Below are 13572 nucleotides of genomic sequence, written 5' to 3' on the forward strand. Positions count from 1 at the left end.
AGCAACTGATAGCATCAAGTACCTAACAAAAGCATTCGAATATGCCTAAAAACAAGGGCATTTAACTGTTATCTAATTATACATCAACTATTTTCTCCTACAATGACGATCACATTTTGTTATGAACCAATTTGAGAGTCGAGAAGATTAGCTGCTTATCTTATGGAGAGTGTATTTTATGAAGAGTTATCGCTCAACAGTTATTTCCTTTTGAATGAGTAAGTGACAAAATGGATAACATTGTTGACAATAAGTAGAGTTCTGAATATCCTGATAAAACATTACTAAAACTAAAGATCTGAATATCCAGATAAAACATTACTAACACTAAAGTTCTGAATATCGTGAATCACAATGATGTTATCTAGCCAAAGCTTGCAGCAAGAAAGAACAATGGAACAGTCTGCAGTATCAGTACAGTCAAATAAGCATCTATAAGCTCTATGAACTGCTCCCCTTACCAAACCCGAAAGACAACAGATGCTGCCACTGCAAATGCCTTTCATGTTGATCTGACAAATCAGATCTAGTTAGCCGTTCATCTGTTGAAAACCCCAGAAGTTTCATGCTTGTTTGAGTAATAGCAATAAGATTTCCAATATCGTGCTAATAATAGTTAGGATTTAAAAAGATGTCATTCCTTTGATCAGAAATAAGAAAAATAAAAAATTTGAGTTGCTGAAGGTGAGTTAGACGGGAGATAGTGGTTTAGCTATCAAACAGGTCTGCTACCAACAAACTAGGAGTTATATCATTTATAAAAACAAAGTTGGGAAATGACACAGATCATTCTGCCAATCCAGATTGTTGAAAATACAGTAAATCTGATCAGCTAAGTGTTTTTTGGCCATCCTCGAAGCAATTGTTTATGGCCATTGTGAAAAAAACACTTTACGCGCTTACCATTTGATTCAACTTAGGTTGCGACTTTGTTATAGTCAACCTAAGGGGAGATTCATAATTTGAAACCAGAAATTTCTTCCTAAATATCTAATTGTACATTAAAGTAAATGATGCTAGTGGAAAGAATAATCACTTAATCAGTGTCCGTGGAAGTAGGATCCAGACTGACTGCAGTTATGGATATGTGGAGTCAAGTATATATACGTTTAATAAATAGTACCATGTATAGATGGCAAAATGTTGACCTGCTCAAAAGTCGGGGATGGAACAAGGATTAATATATGTCCGTTCAAATAGATCTCCCAACTTATCTTGTGAATATGTAATGGCAAAAGAGTCAGTTTTTATTTATTTATTCCGGTTCTTATGAAACCTCTCAAAATCCACATCCATTTGCCAGAGAAATGTGATAGCTTTGTTACAAAAGACATGAAACAAAACCTGTTACATGTTTGCCTTAAAAATCTTCTACACTAATAGCTGATTCCAGAGAAAAAGAGTAATAGTTGAATTTGTCAATCAATAATGTCTAGCTTAGAGAGATTGCATGATTTCATATTCTCTAAGCTGAAGGACAAAAAGATCAAATTCAGGAAGGATGTTTTCTTCTATAAGAACTAAAACCAGCATTTGGAAGATTAGGCTATGGAATTTCTGGAAAAAAACTCCACACGATCCTTTCGTCTTTTATTCATCTACTCCAACATCTGCGATAAAGACCACTATGACGACCCACAGATAAGGCTCGCAGAAGTTTTACTCATACAAGCTCCATCTAAAACTGATTCCCTCTTAGCTTTCAGAATGACAATGTTAAAGCTGTGGAATTACTCAATCCCAAAAGAACTGGCAACGGGAAAGGTTAGATTCCGGATGTACAAAAATAAAGGTTTCTATTCCCTCAACTACAACTAAGCATCTCTGATTTATTTGAATGAGGAGAGACAAATCACACATGTAAATTGTTTACATAGCTAATCTACAGAAAGGTCGTGCTGTGACACTTGTTGGATGGTAACAAGACGCTTCTTTGCAAACCATGCACCCAAGAAGGGAGCAAGATCCTTTTCAATCCATCAGATCTCCCACTTATTTTCACAAGTGCTGAACATAAAACAATCTAAGAACTAGTTATCTCCTCCTATGAAACCTGTGACTTCTAGAATGAGATTGAGGATTACTGAACATCTTTAGATGCTATCTCCTCCCATTGCTAATCAAATGGAAACACTTGTTCATCTTTAACACCTCTAACTTCAAGTTGATGACAAAATACTCCTTGTCTCAATAGTTTGACATATGTTTTTCCTTTTATAACAATTTCTGATACAATTTAAACCATAAAAATTGTAACTCATAGTATTTTTATTTAAATCCTAATTGCATAAATTTTACTTAAAACAATGAAGACTTCGACGTCCTAATTCACTGCAGGTAAGATAATAGAAGCTTATGGACCCTAAGTTACAGAAAGTAGAGTCACGAGAAACTCCTGCAGAGTGGATCACAGAGCATTGATAAACATCACATCACAGTAGATCACGTCACAATAGATCCGTGACTGAATCAAAAGGACTAAATTCATACTCTAACACCAATAAAGCACAAAAGGAAAAAAAAAATTGCAGATCGCAAAGTAAATCCTCAAAAGGAGTAGATGCAGGAAAACATACCTTCAATTTGACGCAGCAAGTTTCTGGAGAAAAAAAAAGCCATCCGAATCTCCAAATCAACCTTCAGAAGAACTCAGAGTTGGATTTACTTTACATATCTGAAATCAAATGACTAACAGAACTTTAATTGGTTAATAAAAGCTATACCCAGCTCACACACAAGTTTTTTTTTTCTTTTGGAGATCAACTCACTATGATTTTCATTTAGTAAATAAGCAAATCCATATAAATTTAGAGCAAAAAAAGACACGGGTTTTTAATTCTAAGGAATTTAAAAGCTATAGGAACAGAGTAGGGACATGTTCAGACTTGAGACCTGATTCTTTTGAGAGAGCACCACTTTGTGTGATCAGTATTAAAGTCGTATCAACTTTTAGGTAAGGGTCATTCTTAGATAAATTTTGAGTGGTTTTTTTTGTTCTCTCTTGCCTCTTGTTCTTTCTGCTGACGGCAAAATTAAGGAGAAGCATAGAGTATAACTTGGAATAGAAGAGATGACAGAATATTTTGGAAATTGGGAAATGATACCTCAACTAACTCATGAAATCATATTTATCTTTGCGAAAAATACTCATTTGGAATGGTCAAATACAGTTGTCTGAACCAACTCCTTGGATGCGTTATGCACTATCATTTGTCTGCATCTTTACTCTCTTTCACAGACATGTAAATTTAGGATTTAGGTCAATGGTTCGAACCTATTGAACCACGCATATAATGGTTTCAATTTTTAACAATGTATACATAATTTGGAGCTAAAATGAGTGGGTAAAATTTCGCTATCTTAATATACTATATACATCATGAAAATGAATAGCAAGTTTTACTGTACCAATCGGCTAAGTGAAAAAGTTTGCAAATGCTTACAACACCCCAATTCCCACTTTGTTAAGTGTGTAGGACCACGTTGTGCTGAATGACAATGATTCCACTGTGCCACGTTATGAATCTCTTTGCGGTTAGACTTTTGATGTCGAGCTTCTCAAAGTAAAATTATACTACTTGGGTAAAGAATCAGAGTCAAAACCGATTAAAATAAATTATGCATCATTAAGTCGAGATGTGTGGTCAAGAGGTCATCGGTATGCTTTTCTCCTACAACCATTAGAATCTGTCAATTTAGTTAGTCTCTCTCAAAGTATTATTGTTACTACCCGGTTTTCATAAATTTGACTGTAACAGTCCCCACCAAAGCAAGTAAATAATTGAGAACTCAGAAAGCTTCACACAGAAGACCATATAACTATATAAATACATTTCCAAACATCCAGATCATGATTAAGACACTCTAGCATCAAGAACCCGAAGTGCTTATATGTACACATTGGGAGTGGTTCCACCTCTACAAACATACAAGCATCAACCCATCAGTAGGACCAAATTAGCTCAAATACTATTTTGGGCCAGACCTTTCTCCGTGGGAAGTGCACAGTTAACCACTAATAAGACATGTATTTACTTTTAAGTCACTGTTTAAAATGTCTTTAGTCTTTAGCCACTACTTTAATAAACTTTACCCGCCCGAACGAAAATACTCTTCTGCTCATAAAGTTCAGGACCAAGTGTCCTTAACTTATGAGCTTGTTACGGTAAGTTCAGGACTAGCTGTCCTTAATTTATGAGCTTGTAAGTTTAAGTTTAGGACTACTTGTCCTTAACTTTTGAACTTGTAACTCTAAATTCAGGACTACATGTCCTTAACTTCTGTGCTTGGAACTCGAAGTTCAGGACTACATATCCTTAATTTTTGTGGTTAAGGACCAAGTGTCCTTAATTTTTGAACTTCCAATTCTAAGTTCAGGACCAAGTGTCCTTAACTTATAAGCTTGTTATTATAAGTTCAGGACTAACTGTCCTTAATTTATGAGCTTGTACGTCTAAGGTAAGGACTACCTGTCCTTAGTTTTTGAGCTTGTAACTCTAAATCCAGGACTACATGTCCTTAACTTTTGAACTTGTAACTCTAAGTTCAGGACTACTTGTCCTTAATTTCTGTGCTTGTAACTATAAGTTAAGGACAAAATCCTTTCAACAACACATGCATCAACAAGAATCAGAAACCCAATTCAGCATTGAATCCATACTTAAAATTGAAGGCAAAAACCGAATAAAGGTGGCAATCACACGAAACAAGACAAAGCTGACCCTCGTTAGAAAAACAGCAAGATATCATTTTTCATCTTCGTAACTGTTCAAAGTCATCAAATTCACAAGAATCAAAAAACCCAATCCAACATTTTTATCACAAACAACATATGCATCCAATAAAACATGTCTCTGCATCGAACTTGAGAGAGAGAAGCGAGGGTTTGGGAAGAAAAGCAATGGAAGAAAGGGTAAAAATGTCTTTTCATATTAATTTTAATAGAGTAGTGGCTATTTTTGCTCAACATTAGAATTGCTGGATAAAAAATAAATACCACCAAAAGTGGTCAGTCGCGCCATTTTTACACTAAATTTAGGCCATCGAATAAAACTACAGAAAATTACATTCATTGACCTTGAAAATAGATGGTCTTAATTTTTTGATCCTCATTTGCCCGTGAGCAAATCTTTAAGGTCAAAAGCTATTTACGACACTACCACAGCCATTGCTAGTGCCACTGCCTCAGCTGTTTGCTCCTCCTTTTGGCAGCATTTACTCGTTTCCTTTCGCAGTCTCTACATCAACATGCGTTGTCTTCTCAGCATCTGAAATTGTAGATTATTTTTACTGCTCTATTCATTGCATGCATTAGTTTATTCAGTTGAATTATTCTTATCCTTCAAATTGTTGCCGCTGCTCAGCAAGCTACTATACCCTTCCTTTCTCAAAATATCACCTAGTATAAAAGTTGTTATGGTGCCAGGCAAAAGTAACCACTCCTCTTTCACCTGATTTTTCAAAGAAACACGTGCAGTCAGGCAGATGTAACCCCATGTTTTGAAATTGAAACAAGCAACATATTGTAAATGAATTTAATAGACTTACGTTGATTACACCACATTTTAAGTCGAGCAACGCCAGTGCCCTTCCATATGGGTGCTCTGAAGAGAATTCAACTGCTGTCATAAAATCATCTTGATTTCTTCGCTTTGCACAATGCTTGTGCTCATAATCCAATCTCTGACCAGGGAAGAATTTTACCTGTGAAATGAGTATGGAAAGTGTAAAGTCATGGAGAGCAAAGACGATGCAAACTTGTGAGATCCTCAAAACTACAATCAAAAGAAATAATTAGAAGCTATGCATTATCCATCTTCCTATCCTCTCTTTTCGTTAGTCCTACATAGCAGAAAACCATTGAACACCCGCCTCCCCTCCCCTCCTCACCAACTTCCACCTGCCAATTGGATTCACTTCTTTCTCTCTAAACCTTAATTGCGCCTCTTCTCTTTCTCCAAGTTAAGAACCACTGACCCATTTCTATCTCCTGTCAAATAAGCAATTCATTATCATGCTTTGACGAAGTGAGTGAGAACAGATTTAATCCAAAACCAAGATTATCTTCAACTATGGTTTTTTGCTTCTTTCTAGTTTATTAAACCGTATCCCCTCTGTGCTACTTCCTTAAGTTCTTTTCTTATTTTCCCTTGGTTTTTTTTTTTGGTTGATTCTAATTCCTTAGATTGCTCATTGCTGAACATTCATGGTGCATGCTAATGCTTTGTTATTTATTTACATAATTTAAAGTTGTGGAGATAAGGTAGATTTCTCATTTTTCTTCCAAACAAATTTTCATAAAGCAAGATGAGAAAAAAGCAAAACAAGGAGCTATTCTTATAAAATTCTCAACATAAAGGAAAATAGGCAATCTCAGGAGTACTAACCACCACCTCCAATTCCTAATGATTGAGGAGACTTCAAACACAATCTTAATTCTTCAGAAGACGACAACGACCACACAAGGTATAAGTTTTTTAGGTCTTTCATTGATTTTTGGCGACTGGAAGTTTTGTGCACCTAATTTTGACACAATCAAATCTGACAAAGGCTGCTCATATTAAGCTTTTGAAGTTTGGACAGTACAGCTGGAAGCAAAATAGTATGATATTGACTGGAGTAAGTCTAAATAGAAGAACTCAGATGTAGCAAAACTGTATTCCCATAAAAATCAATGAGAAATGTTTTGAATGAATGTATAAGGAACAACACATAGTGCTTATCCGCAAGAAGTATTCCTAAAATCTGATGGAAAATATCAATCATTCAGTCGATGAGTGAAATTAAAGAGTGATAAGTGAAAATCATAGGCATTTAATGCGCATGTTTACCAATCTATCCTGTTTTAAGAAGAAAAAATTTGTAAGGTGTAGTGGATGAATACTCACAATCCTGGAACCACCAACCAACTCCAAAAGGTAACCTTCATCACCACTGCAAGTTTGAAGTTGGAGGGACCAGTGGGAATCTAACAGCAACCACTCTTTCCCGACTAACTCCGCAAGAGAATGCGTCTCACCAGACTTGCTGATGCCAATCACCTCCTTTTGCAATGTAGAGTTTCTCAATCTCTTTGATTTCTTGGAGTTCCTGCAGTCAAAACATGAATTTCATGAGAATAGCTCAAGTTCAATACAGCTGACAGTTTCAAACAGCAAGAAGTAAAGGTGACAATAGTCTTTTAACTGTTTTAATTGAAAGTGTTCCATGGAATTGTAGAAGTGGTTAGAACTCTCACTTAAGTCAAAACAAGCACATCCTTCTACGCACATTCAAATATCAGATGGTCCCCTTCCACCATCAAAATATTGAGAAAGTTATTGTTCCTTTAAATTTGTTTTAAAGGAACAATAACTTTCTCAATATTTTGATGGTGATGTTAAAGGTTACCGATGTGTTAACTATATGACCACACAAGATGTTACGATTGATTAAAATTTTAATCTTGAATTAGAGGGAAAAGAAAAGTAAAGTAGATATATACACAAACAACATGCAGATTTATGAGCAAGTCAAAAACTAGAACAGCACTAACAACAAAGAATACCAAAAGCTACATACCTCATTTGCAGGCTAATGAGCTCATCACCAGCATCATCAATGACACGAGTCCAATTCTTTGCATATTGAATACTTCCAGGTAGTGGGAAAAAACAAGAAGTTTTTGAGAATGCTCGGGAGCGAACCATGTGAAAAACATATGGTGCTGCAGTAGGTGTTGTAACCGATACAGCTACTCGTATACAGATTGGTTCCAGTACTTTTATTTTAGTGCTTGGCACAACTTCCAACCATTTTTCCATTGTGAGTTTCGAAGCTGGGCAAATCAAATCTTCTAAAGAGAAGGCAGTAGAACCCAGAACTTCACCAGATTTTGAAATCGGCAAACCATGAGATGATTGGGACATGAGTTCTAATAGAAGATGGCCACTAGGTTCACATTGGAAATAAGCAACCTGCTTTTCTCCACTCTCAGAGAAAATAGTAAGTTTCTTTTTTGCATTAAAGATCCTATCAGGCTGTGTCTTGCTAAAAGAAACAAAGAAGCATTCCTTTTGACCTTCGGGTAAGTTTCTTATGCCTATGATCTCCAACATGACCTGCAAAAGAAATTGCTAGAAGTTACAAACTTTTGAACATCACATAGTCCAAAGCTAAAATCAGATTAACAGATGATAACTAGATAAGGTATGGATGATGAAGAACCGAAGAAATGGCAACAGTTCTGTCGAAGGCTCGAAGATTGAGACAGAAGAAAAGGAGGCTTCTGTTCTATTTTTGGCGATCAAGCGGTCTAGGTTACACAAAAATGATTTAACCCAATTCCAAGCTAACAAAATACTATAAAGGACAGCAGTCTTAAATTTCCTAATCAAGGTTAAAGTTTTAATCAAATAATCTATGCCCGATTAAAGTGGCTCGGAAGTAGTGGTTCCCCTATCATCTCTAACTTTCCCTGCACACCGATTGATGGAAACAACTCAATTTTATATGGTCATCACATACTCCAGATCCCCTTTTTGCACTATTTTTTAAGATATAAAGCTGGTAATGAATTTCATTGGATGTATATACAAAATTATATCAACAATCCAACAAATAAAACAAAAACAGAACAGGCTTTAGAAACACTAGAAAGATTCAGAAAATTACTTCAAGAACTTTCATCTCTGGAAGATGAATTATCTTCTGATCTGCATGGAATGTATCTGCCTTCTTGCTCATGGAATTGGAAGGATAAGGACAAATTCTAAGAGGAGATGGTGCATTTCCTCTATACATTGCACCTGCTCTCCAATATCTTAAACCATACATTTCCTCCCCTAGCTTTGTAGTTCCAGAAAACCCAGTGTCCAGCTTCATCCCTTTTGTTCTGTCTGAATCAGTATCGTCATGATCTAACACCTTACCCATAATATCAACAAGGTCTTTACAATAAGAAATCGGATGTAACTGGTGAGTGTGCCAGATAAGGTCAATGTCATAAGTCGGAACAGAGAAGCTCTTGATTGATCTTTCTCTGTTTCTCCGGATTAAGTGTAAGAAACCCTTGTATCGAGCCACAGCTCCTTCAAGATAGAGCTCGTTGTTCATGTGGGGTCTAGACACCTGGAAGAAAGATATGATATAAGACAGCAAATGATACATACTATACTAGCATGTCTGAACAATGTGGTATTAATAAAAAGTTTAAGAAAACGTGCTAACTTATAGGCCACTCCTAATAATGCAAAAGATATAAAGACCAAATAGCCACTTCACCATCCACAATAATTTGCAAGAGATAGTTGAAGTTTGCTACTTCGCTTCTCTACCTCTTTTATATATGACAAGGATGAGCAGGCAGGCAGGAGAAATGATCCCTCTACCTCACATTTCAGGTTTTTCCTTATTTATCTGTTTCATAATTGTCCCTTTCAGAATTGTCCTAGATAGTTGATCTTTGCTACTTCGCTTCTCTATCTCCTTTATATATGACAAGGATGAGCAGGCAGGCAGGAGAAATGATCCCTCTACCTCCCATTTCAGGTTTTTCCTTATTTATCCCTTTCAGAATTGTCTTATATCATTCTGTTTATAAAGTTTGTCACGTACCATTGATTGTCAAGCACTCAAGCATTACATTCAAATAAGACTTGTAACAAAAATTAAAGTTTGTGATTTTTATAAAACTGAATTTTGCTAATTGTTTGGCCTGTGATTTACTTAAAATGAAGTGTTAGCATCCTCTTGCTCACCTGGTAGAAGAAAGGGCTTTGCCTTTTAACAGCAGAGACTAAATCATAGTTACTGCACTTTTCAGATTCTAGAATTTGTACAGGGATATTATCTGAAAGAGCTCTTTCTGACTCCAAGTCATAGGGTTCATTTGGATACGAGTGCTTCCATATTTCTTCCGTTTCCCTATTTGATATTCCTTTCAAAGAAGATACAACATTATGGTTGTCAAGAAGTCTCCCATATAATTGCTCGCAGTCAGTCTTGTATCTAACCTGGAAAGGTAGAATAACCATTTCACGTGTCAATAAAAGCAATCAGTCACAAAGGTATAATTGAAAACAAATGTTTCAACTGTTCAGAAGCTTACAGGATTGAGTCTGTGACAATGCCAAACCCATTCACAATCAAGGGGAATGACCAAAGGTCCTTCAAAGAAGGGGGACTCAGAGTGTTTTGCCAATAACGGTAGCCAACACGAATAATACCTGAAATGGAGATTTTCATTGCAAGTTTTCCAAATAAAGAAAACTGAAATACATGAATCAAGGTCAAATCCCCCAAGATAACAGAAACAATCTCAAGTCTTTTTCAAGGATCACGAAACATAATAGTATAATACACGACATGAGCGAGAAGCCAAAGAAAATAAAATCTGAATCAGTATCTAGCACTGAATATTATACTTAAACCAATGCAATATTAACTGCCAGTATCACCCTAAGACCAGAAGACACGATAAAATGTCGAATTAAGAAAGCATTCTCAACAAGTAGTAACATCATAGCTAAGTGAACTGGGCGGAGAACCATGAGGTCTTAGGTTCAAATCCCAGTAGCGGCAAAAAACCACTAGGTGATTTTTCTAATTTGCCTAAACCTTGGTAGGCAGAGTACTTACAGCTTGTTTGGATGGTTGTTATGTATCGCTTCATAATGTATCGTATAGTATTGTATTGTATTGTATTGTATTGTAATGTAGTGTATCGTTTTGATGTATAGTAATGTTTGGATAGATTGTATTAGTTTCCGCCGTTTCATGATGTCATGCACAAATAATATGAAGAATAAACTTGCAATATTATAAAGAAAAAGTAAGGTACAACAACAACATACCCAGTGTATTACCACAAGTGGGGTCTGGGGAGGGTAATATGTACGCAAACCTTACCCCTACCTTGTGAAGGTAGAGAAACTGTTTCCGGAAGAGCCTCGGCTCAATAAAGCAAAAACGCATCAGTTATGGCAAAAAAACTACAGTAAGCGAAATAGTAACAACATCCAGAGGGAGAAAAAAAACACAACGAAGCAAAGGAAACATAAGGTAATAATATCGATCTAAAAATAGGGAACACGAGGATAACACTAGTACTACAGCTATGGAAGAAAGTACAGGTTTGGAAAAGAAATACGCTCGACTACTTACTAACCTACAACCCTAATCCTTGAAAGGGTCATGTCCTCGGTTAGGTGAAAATGTGTCATGTCTTATCTGATCACCTCTCCTCAATATTTCTTCTGCCTACCTCTACCATTCCTAGGACCCACCATAGCCAACATCTCACACCTCCTCACTGGGACATCTGTGCCTCTCCTCTTCACGTGCCTGAACCATCTCAGCCTCGCTTCCCGCATCTTGTCCACCACACAAGCCACTCCCACCTTATTTCGAATATCTTCATTTCTAATCTTATCCCTCCTAGTATGACCATACATCCATCTCAGCATCCTCATCTCCGCAACTTTTAACTTCTGAACATGAGAGGTCTTGACTGGCCAACATTCTGCCACATACAACATGACCGGTCTAACCACTAATCCGTAAAACTTACTTTTAAGTCTTGGTGGCACATTCTTGTCGCACAAAACGCTGGATGCGAGCCTCCACTTCATCCACCCCGCTCCAATAGATGTGTGACATGCTCGTCAATTTCCCTATTTCCTTGGATTATAGATCTAAGATACTTAAAACTTTCTCTCTTAGGTATGACTTGTGTGTCCAGCCTCACTTCGATGTCATTATAAAAAAAAGTAAGGTACGAAGTAAAATTATTATATAAAAAGGTAGGGTAAAACATAAAATAAGATTGTTTAAGAATAAGGAAGGGCATGGTGAGAGAAAAAAATAAGGTAACGACGCGACCATACAAATTGGTCATGACACTTTTCGTCGTTACGTAACGACGGATTTAACGATATGATACAATAAAATTTAAGTAACAATCAAAACAAACATTGTATTTAAAGTAATAATAGGATACAATACAACAAGTAACAACCATCCAAACATGCTGATAGTACTTGTGCGGATACGATTTAGCAGGTACCCAATAGAATAGTCAAGTTGCGTGCAAGCTGGCCGGACACCACCGTTATAATAAAAAAATATCATAGCTAAGTGAACAATTGCAACAGACGTCACATTTCAAAATTGGGGATTACCTATAAATAGCCATATCCAGACCAGGGCCCTCATAGAGCCAACGGTTCCTATCAAGGGTAGCAAGAAACTCAAGATGCAGTTTGGCTGCAGCAACAAGGTCTACATTTATCACAATCTTCTGTGCTTCATCCCACTCCAACTGCTGCTCCATCTCCATGCCTTCTTCGACCACAAGCTATTGGGTTGACAACGCAATTGGTAAATTGCAGAATGATATTCTATAAATTTTAAAAAGATTGGGTATAGAAAAGCCAAGGCAAATCACCAGTTTGGAGAAAGTTAATTCAGAATCGCACAGAAGGAAAAATGCACAATTAGTACTAAGTAATTTGCTTGTTGAACTTACAGAGAAAACAAAAGAAACGATGATCGCCGGACAACTCTATGGAGATAGCGACTCTTTTTTATATTGTGTAGGAGTTTGAGGTTTTCAAAGTCTTTGTGACTCCAAATATAAGTAGATTTTGCCGAGTAATTTCAACGAAAGCTTCGAGTTTGAACATCAATCAATATTTATAGATTAGCATGTGGACGAAGCCGCGAATAAGAGTAGTAGTACGACGAGTTCTAGACTTCATCAAGTCCACCATGCTTTTCTTATGACAAAACTACCCTCTGATTACATGCTTTTTTTTTTCTTTCGAAAAAGGGTCAAATTTACCCGTCTGGTGTTTGGATTGGCTTATGTTTGGATTGGCTTAAAAACAGGTCAAATTAGCTTAAAATGACTTTTTGGCTTATTTGAATGTTTGGATAGATCATAAAATTACTTTTAAGCCAAATGCTTTTAGGCTGAAATACTCAAAACAAGCTAAAAGTAATAAGTTGGGGTTGTCCAACTTATTACTTTTTGGCGTAAAAGCTTTTTATGTTTGACCAAATAATTTACCCTACTATCCCTTTCACTTTTTTCTAAAACCCAAAACTACCCTTCCCTTACAAATTAAATCCTCGTGTCAGTTCTAATCACCATTTTTAATCTTGCCGTTGCTGATGTCATTCTCAAAAATTTGTCAATTTCGTGAATTTCTTAACGTGAAGCAAACAATAGTTTTTTAAACCAATGTTTGATACATTCCAATATTTTGTAAATATTATATTCTTTTAGCTTCTTTTTTGGTTCCATAACATTTATTTTTTGGTCGTTGAATCCTTCCTTTTTTTAATTGGTGTAACTATATTCTAAATCAAATCATTCGATGAGTTTATATATTACCACAGAATTTGAAGTTATGAACGAAAAAACCACTTTTTTGACAAATAATTAATTATTACATGTTATTTAAATGAATATGTTATATTTAGGCAATCAGTTTAAATTGAAAGTGAGTTAAATTATAAATTATAAATTATTTGTATATGTGTCAACTTAGAATAAAATATTATAGTAATCGTCTTCATTATAATGTTAAT

The 13572-nt window shown here is 35.9% G+C and overlaps 1 protein-coding gene and 1 long non-coding RNA gene across 4 annotated transcripts; both read right to left on the reverse strand.

Moving 5' to 3' along the window:
- Window positions 1–174: 174 nt before the first annotated feature.
- LOC107831430 (uncharacterized) lies at window positions 175–3131 on the reverse strand. Of its 2 annotated transcripts, XR_001658359.2 has the most exons (3): window positions 2893–3131; window positions 2577–2674; window positions 175–542 (listed from the first exon to the last, which is right to left on the reverse strand). It is a non-coding gene; the product is annotated as an uncharacterized LOC107831430 (long non-coding RNA). The 2 variants fall into 2 exon arrangements; XR_012701299.1 differs by lacking the exon at window positions 2893–3131 and having other exon boundaries at window positions 2577–2879.
- Window positions 3132–4901: 1770 nt separating this feature from the next.
- LOC107831436 (glycine-rich domain-containing protein 2) lies at window positions 4902–12754 on the reverse strand. Of its 2 annotated transcripts, none has more exons than XM_016659198.2 (9): window positions 12506–12754; window positions 12159–12334; window positions 10088–10205; window positions 9738–9992; window positions 8653–9108; window positions 7561–8099; window positions 6888–7089; window positions 5548–5703; window positions 4902–5450 (listed from the first exon to the last, which is right to left on the reverse strand). In XM_016659198.2, exons 2-9 carry the CDS (start codon window positions 12314–12316, stop codon window positions 5316–5318), a joined length of 2019 nt encoding a protein of 672 aa, XP_016514684.1. In that variant the 5' UTR covers window positions 12317–12334; window positions 12506–12754; the 3' UTR covers window positions 4902–5315. The 2 variants fall into 2 exon arrangements, with proteins under 2 accessions (XP_016514684.1, XP_016514690.1); XM_016659204.2 differs by having other exon boundaries at window positions 12159–12377; window positions 12506–12698.
- Window positions 12755–13572: the final 818 nt, after the last annotated feature.

The sequence above is a fragment of the Nicotiana tabacum genome, chromosome 17 (genome assembly GCF_000715075.1).
Source record: "Nicotiana tabacum cultivar K326 chromosome 17, ASM71507v2, whole genome shotgun sequence".
In the NCBI taxonomy this organism is placed as follows: domain Eukaryota; kingdom Viridiplantae; phylum Streptophyta; class Magnoliopsida; order Solanales; family Solanaceae; genus Nicotiana; species Nicotiana tabacum.